Source organism: Mytilus galloprovincialis, chromosome 1 (assembly GCF_965363235.1).
Source record: "Mytilus galloprovincialis chromosome 1, xbMytGall1.hap1.1, whole genome shotgun sequence".
In the NCBI taxonomy this organism is placed as follows: Eukaryota; Metazoa; Mollusca; class Bivalvia; order Mytilida; family Mytilidae; genus Mytilus; species Mytilus galloprovincialis.
The window spans coordinates 32,538,581-32,556,135 of NC_134838.1; the positions used below are offsets into that span (position 1 = coordinate 32,538,581).

At 32.1% G+C, this 17,555-nt stretch overlaps 1 protein-coding gene across 6 annotated transcripts in view; it reads left to right on the plus strand.

The window, feature by feature from the left end:
- The window catches only part of LOC143071692 (neuroglian-like), a 121,830-nt gene that overhangs the window by 42,373 nt on the left and 61,902 nt on the right, over positions 1 to 17,555 (plus strand). For 5 of the 6 annotated variants that reach the window (XM_076246178.1, XM_076246212.1, XM_076246218.1 and 2 more), the window contains 4 exons: positions 5,520 to 5,624; positions 14,669 to 14,760; positions 15,800 to 15,947; positions 16,996 to 17,369. In XM_076246178.1, coding sequence (XP_076102293.1) covers positions 14,685 to 14,760; positions 15,800 to 15,947; positions 16,996 to 17,369 — 598 coding nt within the window. In that variant the 5' untranslated portion in view covers positions 5,520 to 5,624; positions 14,669 to 14,684. Of the gene's footprint in view, positions 1 to 2,294; positions 2,313 to 5,519; positions 5,625 to 14,668; positions 14,761 to 15,799; positions 15,948 to 16,995; positions 17,370 to 17,555 lie in introns of those variants that run through there. The other variant, XM_076246203.1, reaches the window with a different exon arrangement.

Sequence of the window (17,555 nt, forward strand, 5' to 3'; positions counted from 1 at the left end):
GACTCTTTCTCTGCACAAAATATTCATTTTGTATGTGTATTGCTGAGTATTTCCCCTTATTCTATTGGTATTCAGCTTTAACATCAATGCCATACAAGAATTTAACCTATGTGTTATCTCTTGTCATGTGGGCAATGTGACATTTTCCCAGTACAAATTGTGATATTACGTAACATAGGAAATCCTTGGTAAATTATTAAACATATAGTTATCATATAAAATCTGTAGGCAGTGAAATGCAATGCTTTAAGTGCTACAGCAATCGATTGATTTTAAGTATTGATTGAATAACCATTGCAGATAGTCTTTATGGATATCTTATAATTTATTCAAAAGACAAGTTATGTAATGGAGACAAAGTAGCCATTTGTAGATTCTCTTGGGACACAGAGACTCATATTGATTATGATTTACCATCTGAAGCATGGTGGTTGTATAAGGATTTAACTGTTGACAAGCAAAGAGACTTTTTATGGTATAATAAGCTGATTAGGAAATGTCTTATATGACTGGCTTTCATGGGTGTGGAGATGGGGTCTGATTTAAAAGAGGGAAACTATAGAAAGGGGGCAATATATAATCCTAATTTGGTATAAAAAGCAGATAACTCCATGACTAAAAAAAAAAAGAAACAAGTCTGCAAAATGCTACACAGAAACAAGTGACAAAGGAATACAAACTCAACATAAACTGGCATGTATATCTGTTGTGCTGTCACACCACTGTCTAAGGTAAGGGGAGGGTGGTACATTCACAGACATGTTTAACCCAAACACATTCTATATGTGCCAGTCCCAAGTCAGGAGCCTAGAATTCCGTTGTTAGTTGGTGTCAATGGAAAATTCTGTCTGTACTTTTGATTTTCATTAATTGTAATTTTCCTGGGCCTACTATAGCTTACTACCTCATCAATGCTATACTTTATTGGTGTTGTTCATTGTTGAAGGCAATGACTTATAGTTGCTTAAACATTAGGACTCTGTTGGGTAGTTATCCAATTGTCCATTATGCCACATAATCCTTCTTTTTTTTTATACCTGCTAACTTCACAAATTATCTGGCAAAACAATGATACTGAAAAATGATTAGATTCATTGATTTTTACTCAAAATTTTATTCAAAATCAATAGGGTTTCAAAAAAAAAGTAGCAAAAACTTTGTAAGGTTGGAGCTTAAGCTGAAAAGAGTTAGAAAGTTTGGAACATTTGCTCATAGCAATATCAATAACTGAAAAATTATCAAATCTAAATAAATGTTGAATTAATCAAGTCATCACAGAAACACAGTCGACAATGTTGGCAAATGATACCATTAATTGCATTGCCCCAGTGGTAATGAATCTAATATTTAGAATTCACAAGTAAGCAATTGTTTGAGTATAAATACCTTGCAAAACAGTCATCAAAACTGATGATTTTGAATGAACAATTAACAATATTATTGCATCACGTTCAGTAAATATTGACTTGCATGCATTTGATTATAACCATAAAAACTATAATTGTTCTTCAGATTAATATGGCTGTTTTACCATGTTTGATAACCACTACAAATTTGTTGAGAATCAATGCTACCTAGACTATACTTAAAGGAATGTCTGTAGCCATCAATAAGATTTCTTTTGTTCTTTCTTCGTCATGGACGGTATGGTAAACATATTATTGAGGGAATTTATAGCATCATGAGTTATATGATCATTACATGGCATTAGTTCTTACAGAAGATCAATAGTTGGGAAAATTGTTTGAATTTTCTACTTCTGTGTCAGGCATATAGACCATTGAACGTTGATCTTTATAAATGATTCAGTAACTCTGGTTTCATTAGGGAATGGGCTGCTGGTTGTTTCTTCTCTTCACGGGATATTAGATTAAATTCGCAATTCTCAAAATGTTTATCGGTTGTTCAAATTGTTTATCTTCTTGTTTTACAGCAATGACCTTTCCAATTTAAACTTATTTTCCTTCTAGTTAAGTTTTAGATGTATTGGATTTGCTGCTGAAGATGTCAAAATAATCAGTTGTAGAATTAAGAATTTCCAAAGTGGCATTTTGTGTTCCAACATAATTTTGATTTCTGTGGTGATCTTAGTTATAAAGGAAACATAACAATTTCTTAAGAATTTAAATAGAAATAATCCAATCGACAAATTGTGTTTTATTGGTTGATTAGTTGTGCATATATATGCTGGTAAATAGAAAGTTTGAAGCTGTTCCTCTATTGGACCGTCATATTAGCAAACTGTCTCTTTTGTGTAATTGGTAAATGTCTGTCAAAAGGAATCATAGTCCAGTTAAAGATGAAGCCTGACCGTAAGTATAAATGTAGTTTCATGTGAAAGAACGGTATCTATGTTGATACTTCCTGAAAAAGAGAAAGACAATCATGGCGTCACATGAACAATCATTAATCAAAGAATACTTTCTGTGAAGAAAAGCCATTGTCATCCATCATAGTATGAAAAGATACTCTCTGTTGTGATAGTTATGTCACAGACCAAGCCAAAAATCATTCATTTTGTCAATTGTTGTATATCAATGTGAACAAGATTGTCTTTTTGTTTTTTTGTGTAAATGCCATGATGTGGTTTGTAACCAGGCTCGTTCACATGTACCCTAGATCAACAATCTGTTCATAATAAGAATCAAGCATCTTATAAGCTTATAAAGTACCAGTGAATACAAAGGAATTATAATATATTTGTCTCATTGGGTTGCTTTCTTCTTGTCTTCATACCTCTTATCTCTCTTTTCATGAGCAAGAAGCAAGCACCTTATTCATGTATTAGCCTTTATTAAATACAGGGACACACAAGGGAGGTATGTATATATGTGATAGTCTAGTATAGGAGTGGAGCAAAGGATACCAGAGGGTCATTCAAACTCATAAATTTAAAAAAAACCTGACAATGCCATGGGCATTTAGATGACTTTTGGTTGTTTTTGTCATTTGGTTTCAGTCTTGTTGATCTTGTCTGTCATTTGCTGATGTGGTTCATAGATGTTTCTTGTTTCTCGTTTTTTACATAGATTAGACAGTTTGTTTTCCTGTTACGCTAGTCTTTTTGGGGCCCTTTATAGCGTGCTGTTGGTTGTGAGCCAGAGCTCTGTTGTGAAGTCCATACTTTGACCTATAATTGTTTACTTTATAAACACTGTGCCTTGGATGGAGAGTTGTCTCATTGGCATTCATACCACATCTTCTCATTTCTGTATATGTCCCAATTACAGCAATGGAATTGCCTGCCATGTATGAGTGAAGAAAGTATATCAGTGGAAATATTTCATTCATCTGTAATACTAATCATTTCAATGTCAGTAGTACATATTTAGATGGAGATTTACTTTTGATTACTGTCATGAACGATTTCCCACACACAAACTTTTAGCCTATAGCAGTTACACTCAATTTCATTCATATTTTATACTTCTGATGCTTGAATTAATTTGTAATAAAGTCTGGATTTATAACCATTTAATTAGTTTGAATGTCTTTTCTTAGGTATATATTTTGTCTCAGCATCTGGAATTCAAGTTTTGATATGATCTTGTGGTATTTTGATTATATAATACATACTTACTGCCATTTAAATGGATTAAACAGTAATATATAGTATGTAATATCTTATTTTAAGTGACTTGAAGCTGTGTTGGTGTCATTTATATATATAGCTCAATTACAAAACCAATTCTACTTGATGGGGAAAAAAATATTTTAATTTTAAAGATATCTCAGTGTCTACTTAGCAGGATTAACTATAACTGTCATTCATATGTATACATAAAACAATGGTTCTTTTTTAAGTTACTTGAAATTGTTTTGGTGTCCGTTATGATTAAAAAGGCAAAATAGGACTTTGATTTGTGAGAAAAAAAAAGTTTTTACAATGTCAGATCTATACTAGCAATGCCTACTTTTTTTTTAAAGTAGGCAAGATTTGTAGGTTTACTTCTTAACTTAATTCAACTCTATTACTATAAGGCAAATTATTTTATAAATGATATACTCTTGCAACTTTCATATTGCTAGTAGAAAAAATGAATTGTGACAAACATGCCAAACTTCAGGTTCTTTTTTTAACTGCTATATGCAAACACACAGTGAGAGAAATGGCACACAAAATCAACTAGAACTGCATGCTAAATAAGGAAGAGGAGTTCCAAGAAAAAAGTAGGTTTTCGATATGGGCCCGGTTTTGTCAATTTCATACTCAGTTGTCCTTCAGAATAAATTTGACCATTCTTCATCATGAGGGAATCCCCATGTTCGACCAAACCCCACACAGATTCTTGTTTTATGAAAATCATCAGTAGAAAATAGTTTTTAGCTTGTTTCTTGTTGGTTTCAGTAATGAGATCAGTACATGTTTACAATCTATTAATTTTAAACAGAAAGTCAATACTGTCCTACTTCTACACCTACACTGCATTAAGATTCTGACTCAATGCCAGATAATATCATGAAAAGTCATAAAATTTGATTATGGTCAAATATGACAGTGAAGAGAGAAACTGATTGATCATATTTGATGTAGAAATATTTACTAATAGATTGATTCAGTGTTCCAGACATGATGTACTTACTGAAAACACGTAAAATCAGGGATAATTGACCTACATTGGTAATACTTCAGTCAGATTTGTAGGCTTGGGGAATATGTTTTTCATTGAAATGAAATGTTGGCCTATAGTAAACCTTTTATTCTGTTTTGAAAACCATCTTGCAATAGTATAAAAATATATACAGTGGTTGATCCTGAGCTAGCATTGCTTTGAAAACAGTATGAAATTTCATTGAACAATAAATTTGGTGTCGATAACTTACATAGATTTATTTAAAGTCAGAACATATGCAAACAGTTACCATGATTACAATTAAAATGGTGCATGTGTAAACCAATTTTTTTGCAAGTGATCATAATCTAATTTTAAATGAGAAAATTCATGAAATCTTAAAGTTAATACACTATATATATAGCTATAATATAAAAATAAATGATACAATTGCTCATATGGAACTCATCATGGTAACACATTGGCAAAATCAGTGTGTGTAACTGTTCACCTGAGCAGTTGATTTCAATGTGCTATAGCAAAATTGATTTGACTTATTCCATAAAAATTTGATGAACATTAATTTGAGAATATGGAAGCAATTTTATTAGGTGATATAAAGGACTAGAATGGATATTATTATAATTCTTACACAAAATCCTTACTCATGCATGACAAAACCAATAGCAAAGGAACTGCTTCACTTGTAAAAGTCATAGGGATCCTTCAACACAGAATTTTAGTTTCAGATTTAATCAAATTATTAGTTTGTTCATAGCAGTAAAACTAGCTTTATTTATTATTTCAGTTATTTTAACATAATCACAGTTACCTTACAGGTATTTTAACAATTTTTAAACTGTTTATAATCTTAAAAACCTCTCTTGCATGCATGTTTAGGTAAACAAAAGAGTTTTATGCAGATCAAGACAAAAAATAAAACAAATTAATAATTTCTATTTCCAGGAATACAGACATGTAGTTAGGATTATATTGACAGAAGATATTGTTGTAGCCTTCCCCTTAGTTCACTACTGAAGTATGACATAGAAACAGATATAAAACATCCATGTAAGTTATCAAACTGGAATGTTAACAACCAAGATAGTAGAGTGTGCTTCAATGAGACACCAACAACAGCAAACAAAATCAAAGAAACAAGGATAATGTTCCTTCATCCAAGCATATCTTGGATGTGCAGGATGAAGGTCATTCTTAGAATATGAGCCTGAGGCTCGAAAGTAATAAATTAGCTTAACTTCTCTATGAGGGGTGAAGCTTACATGTGATATCTCTGTTTAAAGAAACAAACTATAGCTGGCCAGTGACCTTGACCCTAGTATATAAGCACCTGTTCCACAATAACTTGTCATAATTTAAAGCAAGTTTGTGTCGACCAAATATAAAACCCATTGGAAAAAGGGTGGGTCTGACTGATAATCCCTAGGGTGGGAATTAATTACTTTCGAGCCTCAGGCTCATATTCTAAGAATGACCTTCATCCTGCACATCCAAGATATGCTTGGATGAAGGAACATTCTTATTCATATTTCGCCTTCGGTCTCAAGTAATAAATTAGCTTGTTTAAAGTGTAGACACAAACTTAAAACAATTTTTATATAAATGCCAACATTTAATAAAGCATAGAAATCACAAGATCATCCAGTAACTACAACTGAAGAAAAGTGTTTTAGTACTGATATTATTCACTTTCCCTTTTATAGAACTTATAAAAAGTTTTACCATATGTCCAGACTAAGCTGTTGCCATAATGTCTTTAATAGAACATCCTGAAGCTAAATGCACTTATGAAGAGGTTCCTCTAAATGAGTAAACCTTAAAACCTTGGCTAAAATTAGAACTCTAACTATCTAAACTTTACAAAAAGACTTAGATGAATTCTCTCACATATTTTGTACACAAAACATGATAAAACATTGTCTTAACAACACAAAGTTTTGGTTTATCAAAACCCTTGATCACCTCATTAGGTAGACTAACTAACAGATCTAGTATTTTTCAAAAACTCATGTATATGAAAAAATAAAGTGCCATGTCTCTGAATGAAAAACATAGAATGTAAATCTACAGCTGATAAAGATTGTACTTTGGCAGAAGTAGTCAAGGCAAATAAAGACACAAGTATAAAAGACAGTCTTCAATGTAAAATCCTCTAATGAATATAAAGAACTTAAAAAGATAGCACTAAATTCATCTCCATAGTGAAAGAGTATCGAACTCTTCAATTGCAGATTCAGGCTTAAACAACCTTTCACATATGCATGTAGTAAACAAACAAATTTAGTAACATCTAGCTACTTCTTAAAGGATCAAGTCTGTTTCAACATAAAACAAGTAAAATTCACATTAAACATGCTGAATATGAAAAGCTTGTGTTTTACAAAAAATTTTAATAATCAATAACATCCTTTTGAGATGGTGATAAGGAATTGGTTCTCTTTGAACACACCAAATAATGAAATTTCTCAAAAATATTAATAATGCTTGATCATAGATGCATGATCTCCAAGATGAAGTGTAAATATATTTTACAAATGATTCTGAAATCTCCTGTTTATATGAAAGTGATTTCTGAATAAATACACACATTTTTACCCTACCGCACAATCAACCATTCAGGTGTTGGTCACTTATACTTTTTACAATACACAGTTAAATCAAATCTCTTCCTGACGGAAAGGCATTCTTCAGTATGTAACATTGTTACTAACTTTTATGTTTAGCAGAACTTTTAACTGTCAAATAAACTAAAATTGGTCTTAGCAAAGAAAACAACTCTGAGCAGACCAAAAGGAATAATCAAAAGAGCCTTTTGAACTTTATCACTAATAATTTTCTTTATAATTATCCCCAACAATGAAAAAGATGGGAAAATATAAGGTCTTAAATCTGACCATGAAAAGTACAAACATCTTGTTGGTCAAAAGACAACGAATCAATTATCTACAGATTTGAAAATGAAAACGTGATAACAACAAAACAAATATATCTTCTTTCAATTGCCATCCTGTTGAATCTGTAAATTTTTTAGACATATGATAAGCATCAAAATTTTCTTACCAGAAATATAAAGAGCTGTGATAAAAATGTTCTTTCTTGAACACCAAGCCCAAATAATGAAATATTTGTAGTAAGCATGTTTTAAAAGTGACAAAGAGGTTATACTTCCTATTGCATAATAAATGCTACTGAAATTGTATTTTCTGATTGTATAACTCTCTGTGACTAAAAATTTCTCTCCAAAAGAAAAATATAGCCAACAATTCTAAGAAATCTATATGAAATGAGCGCATGTTCTTAAAGAAGCTCCATCTACCAAATCAAAAAATTTTCTTCAAATTTGGATCCCAAATCCTTCTAATGAGGCATCTGGTCCAATCCAAAAACTTATTTGGATGGGTCTAAAAATCAATTCTTAATTTCTGATTTAAATCGTTAAAAATTTCACCTATAGATTGATGATAATAAACACTGTAACAACTATAGTGTTTCAACATTATTTCTCGCCATGTTTCTGCAACATTCCCACAGATACTGCATTAAAAGCATGTGCCACAAGACCAATATATGATGCAAATCATCTATAATACAGTTACACAATTCTATTTAAGAAGAATTTCCCAAGGGAGATAATTTTACCATTTCACATCCGTCAGAAAAAACTTAAATAGCTCAGTATCAATAATGAGACAAAGGAAAACAATATGCTTCCAAGGAATGAGTACCAACTTCTCAAAATTTATTCCGAAGCACAGCTTATCAAGCATTTGCACCACTTCTTCTGTATTCACAATACAACCATCTAAATTCTGATCCATAATAAAAGAATCATCAATGTATAAACTAAAGCATGTATATACTTCAAGTGACATTATTTCATAAAAATACATAGACAGGTTTTAAAACCTTAGTAAAAACTCTTGATGCAGAAGCCAATCCAAAACAAAGAACATAAATATCATATCAATGTCCTTTCCACATGAATCAGGCAATTGTGATATAATCATAAATGATACTTAAATATGCATCTGTGAGATCTATAGATGTTAGCTCTCTCTCTATATATATATAGATAATCATCCCTAAGAATTACATCTAAACAAAAGATAAAAGGTCCTGCTCCAAATGCTGATTAGCCACAAGCTAAGTATGCTTGAATTATTCAAATAGGTAACAGGCCTTGAAGACCCATCTTTCTTAGGAACTAAGAAAATATAGGAAATAAACTGATTTTCCAATGATCGATCAATCTCTTAAATAGCTCCCTTAGCTATCAATTTTTGGACTTCTGAAATTATTTCATCCTTATGAAAGGTGAAATGTATTTTATTCAAATATGTGGTACATCATTAAAAATAATTTTATAACCATTTCTTAATAAATCTAATTTCAATAGACCATTAGTAACATTTTCCAAATCATAATATTTAAGTTATCTACTGTATATAGCAACTGGTTGAGAAATGTGACCTCTTTGAGATTCTCTGTTCCCTTTTGGGAAACCTCTTCCTCTCAATGAAGGGAATTGCCTACTAGTATATGCCCTGTTAACCAACAGAGCCTCCACAGTTAAAAGACTGATATTGCCTTTCCCATAACAGCTGGGAGTAAAATAATTGCTAGACCTGGAACCTCTTCCAAGGAATCTAGAATTTGCTTAAGAATCTTTGTATAATCACCAAGTTTGCTTCATGCAATCATAACTAAAAACGTAATAAATCAACTATCACATCAGAATTACAAATAAGTTTTATCATCTAGATATTTCTGAGCATCTCCTATGCGTTAAAAATAGAAACCCATGGTCAAACAAACAAATAGAATTTTACAATAAAATCCTCAACAATAGGGGTGATGATCAACCCCTTAATAAAGTATCTCTGGGTTTCCTGCATCTTTGAAACCACATAGTGGGCCTGTCTAGGCAGTGCCATTTCAATCTTGTTATTTATCCTAGACACACTAGGATTCTCACAGTTCTCAGGGTGATAGTATTACTCCTCTATGAACTTGATATTTTCCTGATTTGATATTTACTGACATGGTAGTATTATTAACAGTCCAGAAGAAAACTTACAGTTTTCTGCCTTTTTAAACAATTTTGGGATTTTCCAAGCAAAATCATGATTAAACTGTTCAACAAACAGGATGAGATAATGGACCATTAATCTCATTTAGAGAAGCCTTAAAGGCTTCTGAAAACCTTAATGCAGGAACAAAAGACGTATCAAAATTCAGTTCCGGCTGGACTAACATCAGCCATGGCACAAACTCCAAAAGGAGGTACATGAACAGTATCATTACAGTAGTTCAGATCAAAATTAGAACTAAATCTTCATTAAAGTAAGCCTCTAATGGCAAAATTCGAATAAAGCAGCAGGTTTCTCTACAAACTCTGCTTGAGTTGAAGGCAGAGAAACTGTCTCAAACCTCATGATTCATACATGTTCTTTACTACATTAATAAAAATGAGTCAATGCATCAATATGTATACAAATGTACATGCCTATCTTAAATCTCAACAGCACTATCTTAAGAAAAATTCACAAATCAAGGAGATTTTGAAGCTATACAAGTAGCACTAGATTTAAAAACTTACTTTTGACTCGTTCTGTTGCTTTGTCAATTATTTCCAATTGCAATGCCATTATGATCTTTTATAAAACTACTAGGTTTTATAACTAATTTAAGAAGAGGATTTATTCAAAATACCTCTTGTTTTCCTATTAAATTTATCATCTTTAATTTCTAAAACAACTGAGATGATGAAAATCATAGCCATCACCCTTGTAAGTGTAAACATAATTCTATACATCTTGCAAAAGCAATACATTTGCATAATCAAATTCAGCCATTGTTATAAAATAATGTGTACCTGTGCAGGTAAAACACGTGTAAATTCTGAAGAGTACTCACGACCTTCAGGTGAATAGAAATACTTTTAAATATCTACCTGTTTAACAAACAGGTGTATGAATTAAGAAACAAATGTGCTGTACATCGTACTAAGGCAAAAACTTAATGAATATATAAAATTGTCATACATCGTAGACAATAAAAAATTTTAATTAATTTCAATCGACACTTGTCATACATCGTAGACAAGAAAATTAAAATTCATTTCCATCAACACTTGTCATACATCGTAGACAATTGAGGAATTATTATTTCTAATTAACAAAATAACATTAGAACTTGTCGTACATCGTACACAAGTTAAATGTAACTTTAGTAACTTTCCCCTAAATCTAAAATAAAAATAAATTAACTAAAACGAATTCAAGTGAAGTGTTCACTTCACCCCTCTAGAAAAATAATGACAAGTTATTGTGGAACAGGTGCTTATATACTAGGGTCAAGGTCACTGGCCAGCTATAGTTTGTTTCTTTAAACAGAGATATCACATGTAAGCTTCACCCCTCATAGAGAAGTTAAGCTAATTTATTACTTGAGACCGAAGGCGAAATATGAATAAGAATCCTTGATTACAAAGTTAATTCCCAGTTCAGCTGGATGAATTTTAAGGGTGACATGTCAAAACTAAATTTAACATTTTATAAGATATCTGAGACAAATACTAATTCACAAATTGGTAAAGTTAAAAAAAAACATTAATGATTTCTGCATTTCTGGAATAACTTTTGTTGAGACAGATTATGTGTGAGAACCCTCCCAAAAAACTTACAGATAAGATGTATCTTAAATCATGGCATCATGAGGAGTTTAAAGGGATAGTAGCTACGATTTTGACAAAAATATGAACAAGTTTTAAAGCTGCTAAAATCAAAGATATGTACTAAATATAAGCAATAAGATCGCTAGAATGTTTTCATAAACTACAGAAGTGTTAATAATTGATAATTCATATCGTGTTATGTGCCTATTCATCTCATTAATTATGCATCGGGTTTACTTCCCAAACTTTGCCGACACAGCGAGTGAGCTAACCAAGATATATATAGATACAAACACGTGCTTTTTGTTTTCTTACATATTTGATAATTACTCTATATTAAACGTACATATTTGACGCCATTTATCAAATTATGTAAATAAAAAATATAACAAATACTGGCATATTATTCCAACCCAAGATTCTCCAACAATGGCGATATTATACACTTTTTATTGCATTTGTATGACTTAACCATGCCTATAATGTATACACGTGTGTGTGTGTTAAATTGGGGCCTCCATGAAGGATACACTTGAAAAATAATACTAAAGTTTAGGAAGTTGATTTATAATTTCTTCTAAGGTGGGAGATTACTGCCCGTAAATTTATAAACATATTTTTGACAATTATGAATACGTTGAGATTTTTCATGTGATCTGGAAAATTGACGAAATGTAAACATTACGCAAACCGTCGGCTACTTCTGTTTGACTTTGCCTGCGTTGCAGGTGTTTTGAGTGATTTTAATGACCGATCTCGTCAACGTTTTTTATTTTTAATTTACAATAACTTGTCTGCACCTCTTTTTAGCTCACCTGGCCCGAAGGGCCAAGTGAGCTTTTCCCATCACTTGGCGTCCGGCGTCCGGCGTCCGGCGTCCGTCGTCCGTCGTCGTCGTCGTCCGTCGTTAACTTTTACAAAAATCTTCTCCTCTGAAACTACTGGGCTAATTTCAACCAAACTTGGTTACAATCATCATTGGGGTTTCTAGTTTAAAAATTGTGTTCGGTGACCCCGCCAACCAACCAAGATGGCCGCCATGGCTAAAAATAGAACATGGGGGTAAAATGCAGTTTTTGGCTTATAACTCAAAAACCAAAGCATTTAGAGCAAATCTGACAGGAGGTTAAATTGTTTATCAGGTCAAGATCTAACTGCCCTGAAATTTTCAGATGAATCGGACAACCCGTTGTTAGGTTGCTGCCCCTGAATTGGTAATTTTAAGAAAATTTTTGCTGTTTTTGGTTATTATCTTGAATATTATTATAGATAGAGATAAACTGTAAATAGAAAAAATGTTAAACAAAGTAAGAATTACAAATAAGTCAACAGGTCCAAAATGGTCAGTTGACCCCTTTAGGAGTTATTGCCCTTTATAGTCAATTTTTAACCATTTTTCGTAAATCTTAGTTATCTTTTACAAAAATCTTCTCCTCTGAAACTACTGGGCCAAATTTAACCAAATATGGCCAAAATCATAATTAGGGTATTTAGTTTAAAAATTGTGTCCGGTGACCCGCACAACAAACCAAGATGGCCGCCATGGCTAAAAATAGAACATAGGGGTAAAATGCAGTTTTTGGCTTATAACTCAAAAACCAAAGCAATTAGAGCAAATCTGACAGGATGAAAGTTGTTTATTAGGTCAAGATCTAACTGTCCTGAAATTTTCAGATGAATCGGACAACCCTTTGTTAGGTTGCTGCCCCTGAATTGGTAATTTTAAGGAAATTTTTGCTATTTTTGGTTATTTTCTTGAATATTATTATAGATAGAGATAAACTGTAAATAGAAAAAATGTTTAGCAAAATGTAAGATTTACAAATAAGTCAACAGGTCCAAAATGGTCAGTTGACCCCTTTAGGAGTTATTGTCCTTTATAGTCAATTTTTAACCATTTATTTCGTAAATCTTAGTTATATTTTACAAAAATCTTCTCCTCTGAAACTACTGGGCCAAATAAAAGCAAACTTGGCCACAATCATCATTGGGGTATCTAGTTTAAAAAATGTGTCCAGTGACCCAGCCAACCAACCAAGATGGCCGCCATGGCTAAAAATAGAACATAGGGGTAAAATGCAGTTTTGGGCTTATAACTTAAAAACCAAAGCATTTAGAGCAAATCTGACAGTGGAAAAAATTGTTTATCAAGTCCAGATCTATCTGCTCTAAAATTTTCAGATGAATTGGACAACTGGTTGTTAGGTTGCTGCCCCTGAATTGGTAATTTTAAGGAAATTTTGCTGTTTTTTGTTATTATCTTGAATACTATTATAGATAGAGATAATCTGTAAACAGCAATAATGTTCAGAAAAGTAAGATTTACAAATAAGTCAACGTGACTGAAATGGTCAATTGACCCCCTAAGGAGTTATTGTCCTTTATAGTCAATTTTTTTAAATTTTCATAAAATTTGTAAATTTTTACTAACATTTTCCACTGAAACTACTTGGCCAAGTTCATTATAGATAAAGATAATTGTAAGCAGCAAGAATGTTCAGTAAAGTAAGATGTACAAACACTTCACCATCACTAAAACACAATTTTTCATGAATCTATCTGCGTCCTTTGTTTAATATTCACATATACCAAGGTGAGCGACACAGGCTCTTTAGAGCCTCTAGTTTATTTCTTTTCTCGCTGAAACTGTATATTCACGTACTATTTCCGCGATAACATTGCCCTGTTCGACCATTTTCCATTCTAGGCACAATGTGCGATTGCGCATTTGGAACTGAAGAGTAAAGGTCATATGAATAAGGGTTGGGCTTAACATCGAATTATTATCTATAGACAATAAATAAATGTAGGTGCTAAACGTTAAAAAACTTCTAAACGCTTAATGGAACGTAACCAGTAATTGCTTTAATCATAATTATTTTACTTTTTGTACAAAATCCGGCATATAGATTAAAAAAGTAATTTTAATGAAAATCGTAGCTACTATCCGTTTAAATACACCTTGGAGTTTGTATAGCAGTAAGTTAGGGAGGACAGCTACAGATGGATGGTATTACATCTATGGTATCATATAAGCATTGTTAATCACTTTGATCCTTGGTAAAAGGATAAAATAACAAATAAATGAAATCAGTTTGAACTTTGTATTCAGAAAACATGACAGTAATTACTACTTGAGAACACATTGTTTTATGTGCAGTTACTGTAACATAACATTCAGTCTTTTGAACTTGGAAAACATGTATGTAATAAACATTATACCCCAACATGCTGCATTAACACTATTATTACTATTAGCAAGACAGTTATCATTAAATCACATCAGCAATAAATCTGTAATAGTCATCAGAACTATCATTTGTCTTCAAGTTACTTTGTAGACAACCGAATTACCAGATGTATAGATGACATGCGAGTGCAGATGTTCTGAACATGCCACTATCATTTTATTTTTCAGAGTTTGCAGTGTAACCATGACATTCCTAAGTAGTTTAGCCATCTTGTCATTGTTATGGACTGGTGTGTGCCTCTCAATTTTAAATAGAAAGTGTAAGTTAATCAAACAAAAATAGATATTTCAAATTACAAAAATATTTGCCATTTTGTCTGTATGTTGACCACCTAGATGTCCACTTGTGTTGAGGGGCCTCTGTGGTCCATGCTTCTAGTGAAATTTATATTACCTCTTGGGTAAATTAATGATTTAAAAAAAAATATATGTAACTAGAAAAATAACTTGTTTAAGCAATGACCTTGACTGGTCATAGGCAAAATACCATGAAATAGAATTAACAATGGAAATTGGGAATGTGTCAAAGAAACTACTGTCCGACCAAAGAGTGGCCGAAGGCAACCAATAGATTTTCAACACAGCTAGAAAATTCCACATCCAGTGTCTGGCTTCAGTGGGCCCCTAAAAAAAGTTGTAAAAGTTCAGTGACTAAACTCCAAAGCATAAAAATGAACTCAAATTTAAAAAAAAACAACGTACAAAACTAATAAAGACACAGGCTCCTGACCTGGGACAGGCACAAAAAAACAGCTGAGTTAAACATAATTTTTGAGATCTCAACCCTTCCCATATACCTTGAGCCAGTATACAATAAACAAACACACAAGCAATATGTACAGTAACACTCAGTTAAAGAGAAGTCTGAGTCTGATGTCAGAATAGGAGATAGAAAAAAGTAAACAAATGACAATGAAATGTAAATTAACAAATGACTATTAGCAGTTACTGACATGCCAGCTCAACACACTCAAAACAATAACAACCATGACAACACAAGCCAATTAAACATCAAATTATACTGTGACAGCACAAACCAAACAATGTAATATACTATGGCATCCCAAATAAATCAACACCATATAATATGATGACAGCACCAACAAAACTATGATTGCATCAGCAAAATAAACACCAAACTTTAACATTTCATAGAGCGTATGTGGTTTATGTTTTATTTCTTTCACTGTATTTTTTATTTGTATAAAGTATTTTCAGATGGTCTGAGACCTTGGATATCTTTAGAACAAAGCCTGCCTATTGTTCCCTGTATTTTTTATCTACATGTTATATTTTCAGATGGTCTGCCACCTAGTATAATTTTAGAACCAAAGCCTGCCTATTGTTCCCTGCCTGCCTGTGATATAGGAGATACAGTGACTATCTACTTTAAAGTAGAGGAGAAAATAAGAATAAGATGTAACGCCAGTGGACGACCTGATGTCAAGTAGGTATCTCTGTTGGCAGTGTTGATTGGGATATTACTGGTCCAATTCTGTTTTATTTCCTATTATCAAATCCACCACTGACACTGTAACTGCTTCAAGGACAGTCAAGTCATCTCATTTAAATTATTTTTTAGGTGAATTTTTGGTTTCAGTTTATCTATGTTCTACCTAATTATTGCCACCAGACAAAAACATTTTTGAAAATGGCTCAGCTTTCTTATTCTTAGTCAGCCATCCTGCACATATTGAACTAATATTATTCACTTTTTGTTGTGGCCCCAATATCTGTTTCCTGTTTTCAGAGATATTCCCCTATGAATTAATGATACCACAAATGTGTTGATTTGGTAAGCTTTTCTGAAATGTAATTTTGACTGTCATTGCTATTCATTAGCCTAAAATCTTCTCTTTGGCTACTTTTATTTCTTTTTAAGCATATTCAAAGCCTATCAATGTCTGATGTTTAAGTTTGATGTCCAACTGATTGCCAAAGACAAAAACAACCTTTTTGTAGAATTTTGGATTTTACACATAAAATATTTACCATAAGAGATATAGGTTTATAAAAAAAATAGTGAGAATTAAAAATGGTTCGATATCAACTCTTGTTGTTTAATTAGATGAGAAAAATAATCTTGCACCAGCTTTGTTTATAATATATTGTCAAGGTAAGGGACATTGGCTCCTTGAAACTATAGATTTAATACCCATGTTGGTATTACATCTATGCTGAAACTTACTAGAAAACATGAAATAAGTTTGCTAACAATCACATTTACAAAATTGATCAATCAATTTATCTTAGAATTACTTATAAAAATATGTTTGTGGTATATGTCTATTAAGTAGCCTTTAGTATATAATTGTTAACCCTTTCTCTAAGATATTGCATAGTCAGAAGAGGGTCAAGTCTGAAGGAAGCAATTCTCCTAGATATTGTATTTATGTCCATCTTTGTGGTGACTTTGTGTGATTAATTTTATATCAATATATCTTAAAGGCTTTGGTGAATGACTGAAATCTAAAAGATGTTCTTTTTGTTTGCAGATATAAATGGACCAAAGATAATTTAGACTTTGATACAGAGTCACCCAGAGTGAGTGTGGAAAATGGAAAAGGAACTCTAAGAATAACTAATGCTTCTAAAGCAGACAATGGAATTTATCAGTGCTTTGCAACCAACACAAAGGGGACAGCACTCAGTAAGAAAGCTAATGTCGTAATGACGATTAACGATGTGTTCAAATCAGTGATTAGACCAGAAAGACGTGATGTCAATGAAGGCATGCCATTATCATTAAAGTGTAAACAGCCTCATGTAGTCCCCAAACCTAATGTATATTGGACCTTCGTTGAGGAATATTCAACCGCCCAGCCTCCTATAATTCCAAACGATAAAAGAGTGGCAATAGATTATGAAGGTAAGAATAAATACAGAAACATTTTACAATACCAAGGAGATGTTAGAATAAATACAGAAACATTTTACAATACCAAGGAGATGTTATAATTAAGACTAAAAGATAATAGATAGAAAAAATGACAAAACAGTAATCGATAGAAAAAATAACTAAATAAGTTAATAAGAAGTTTAGAATAACTTGAAA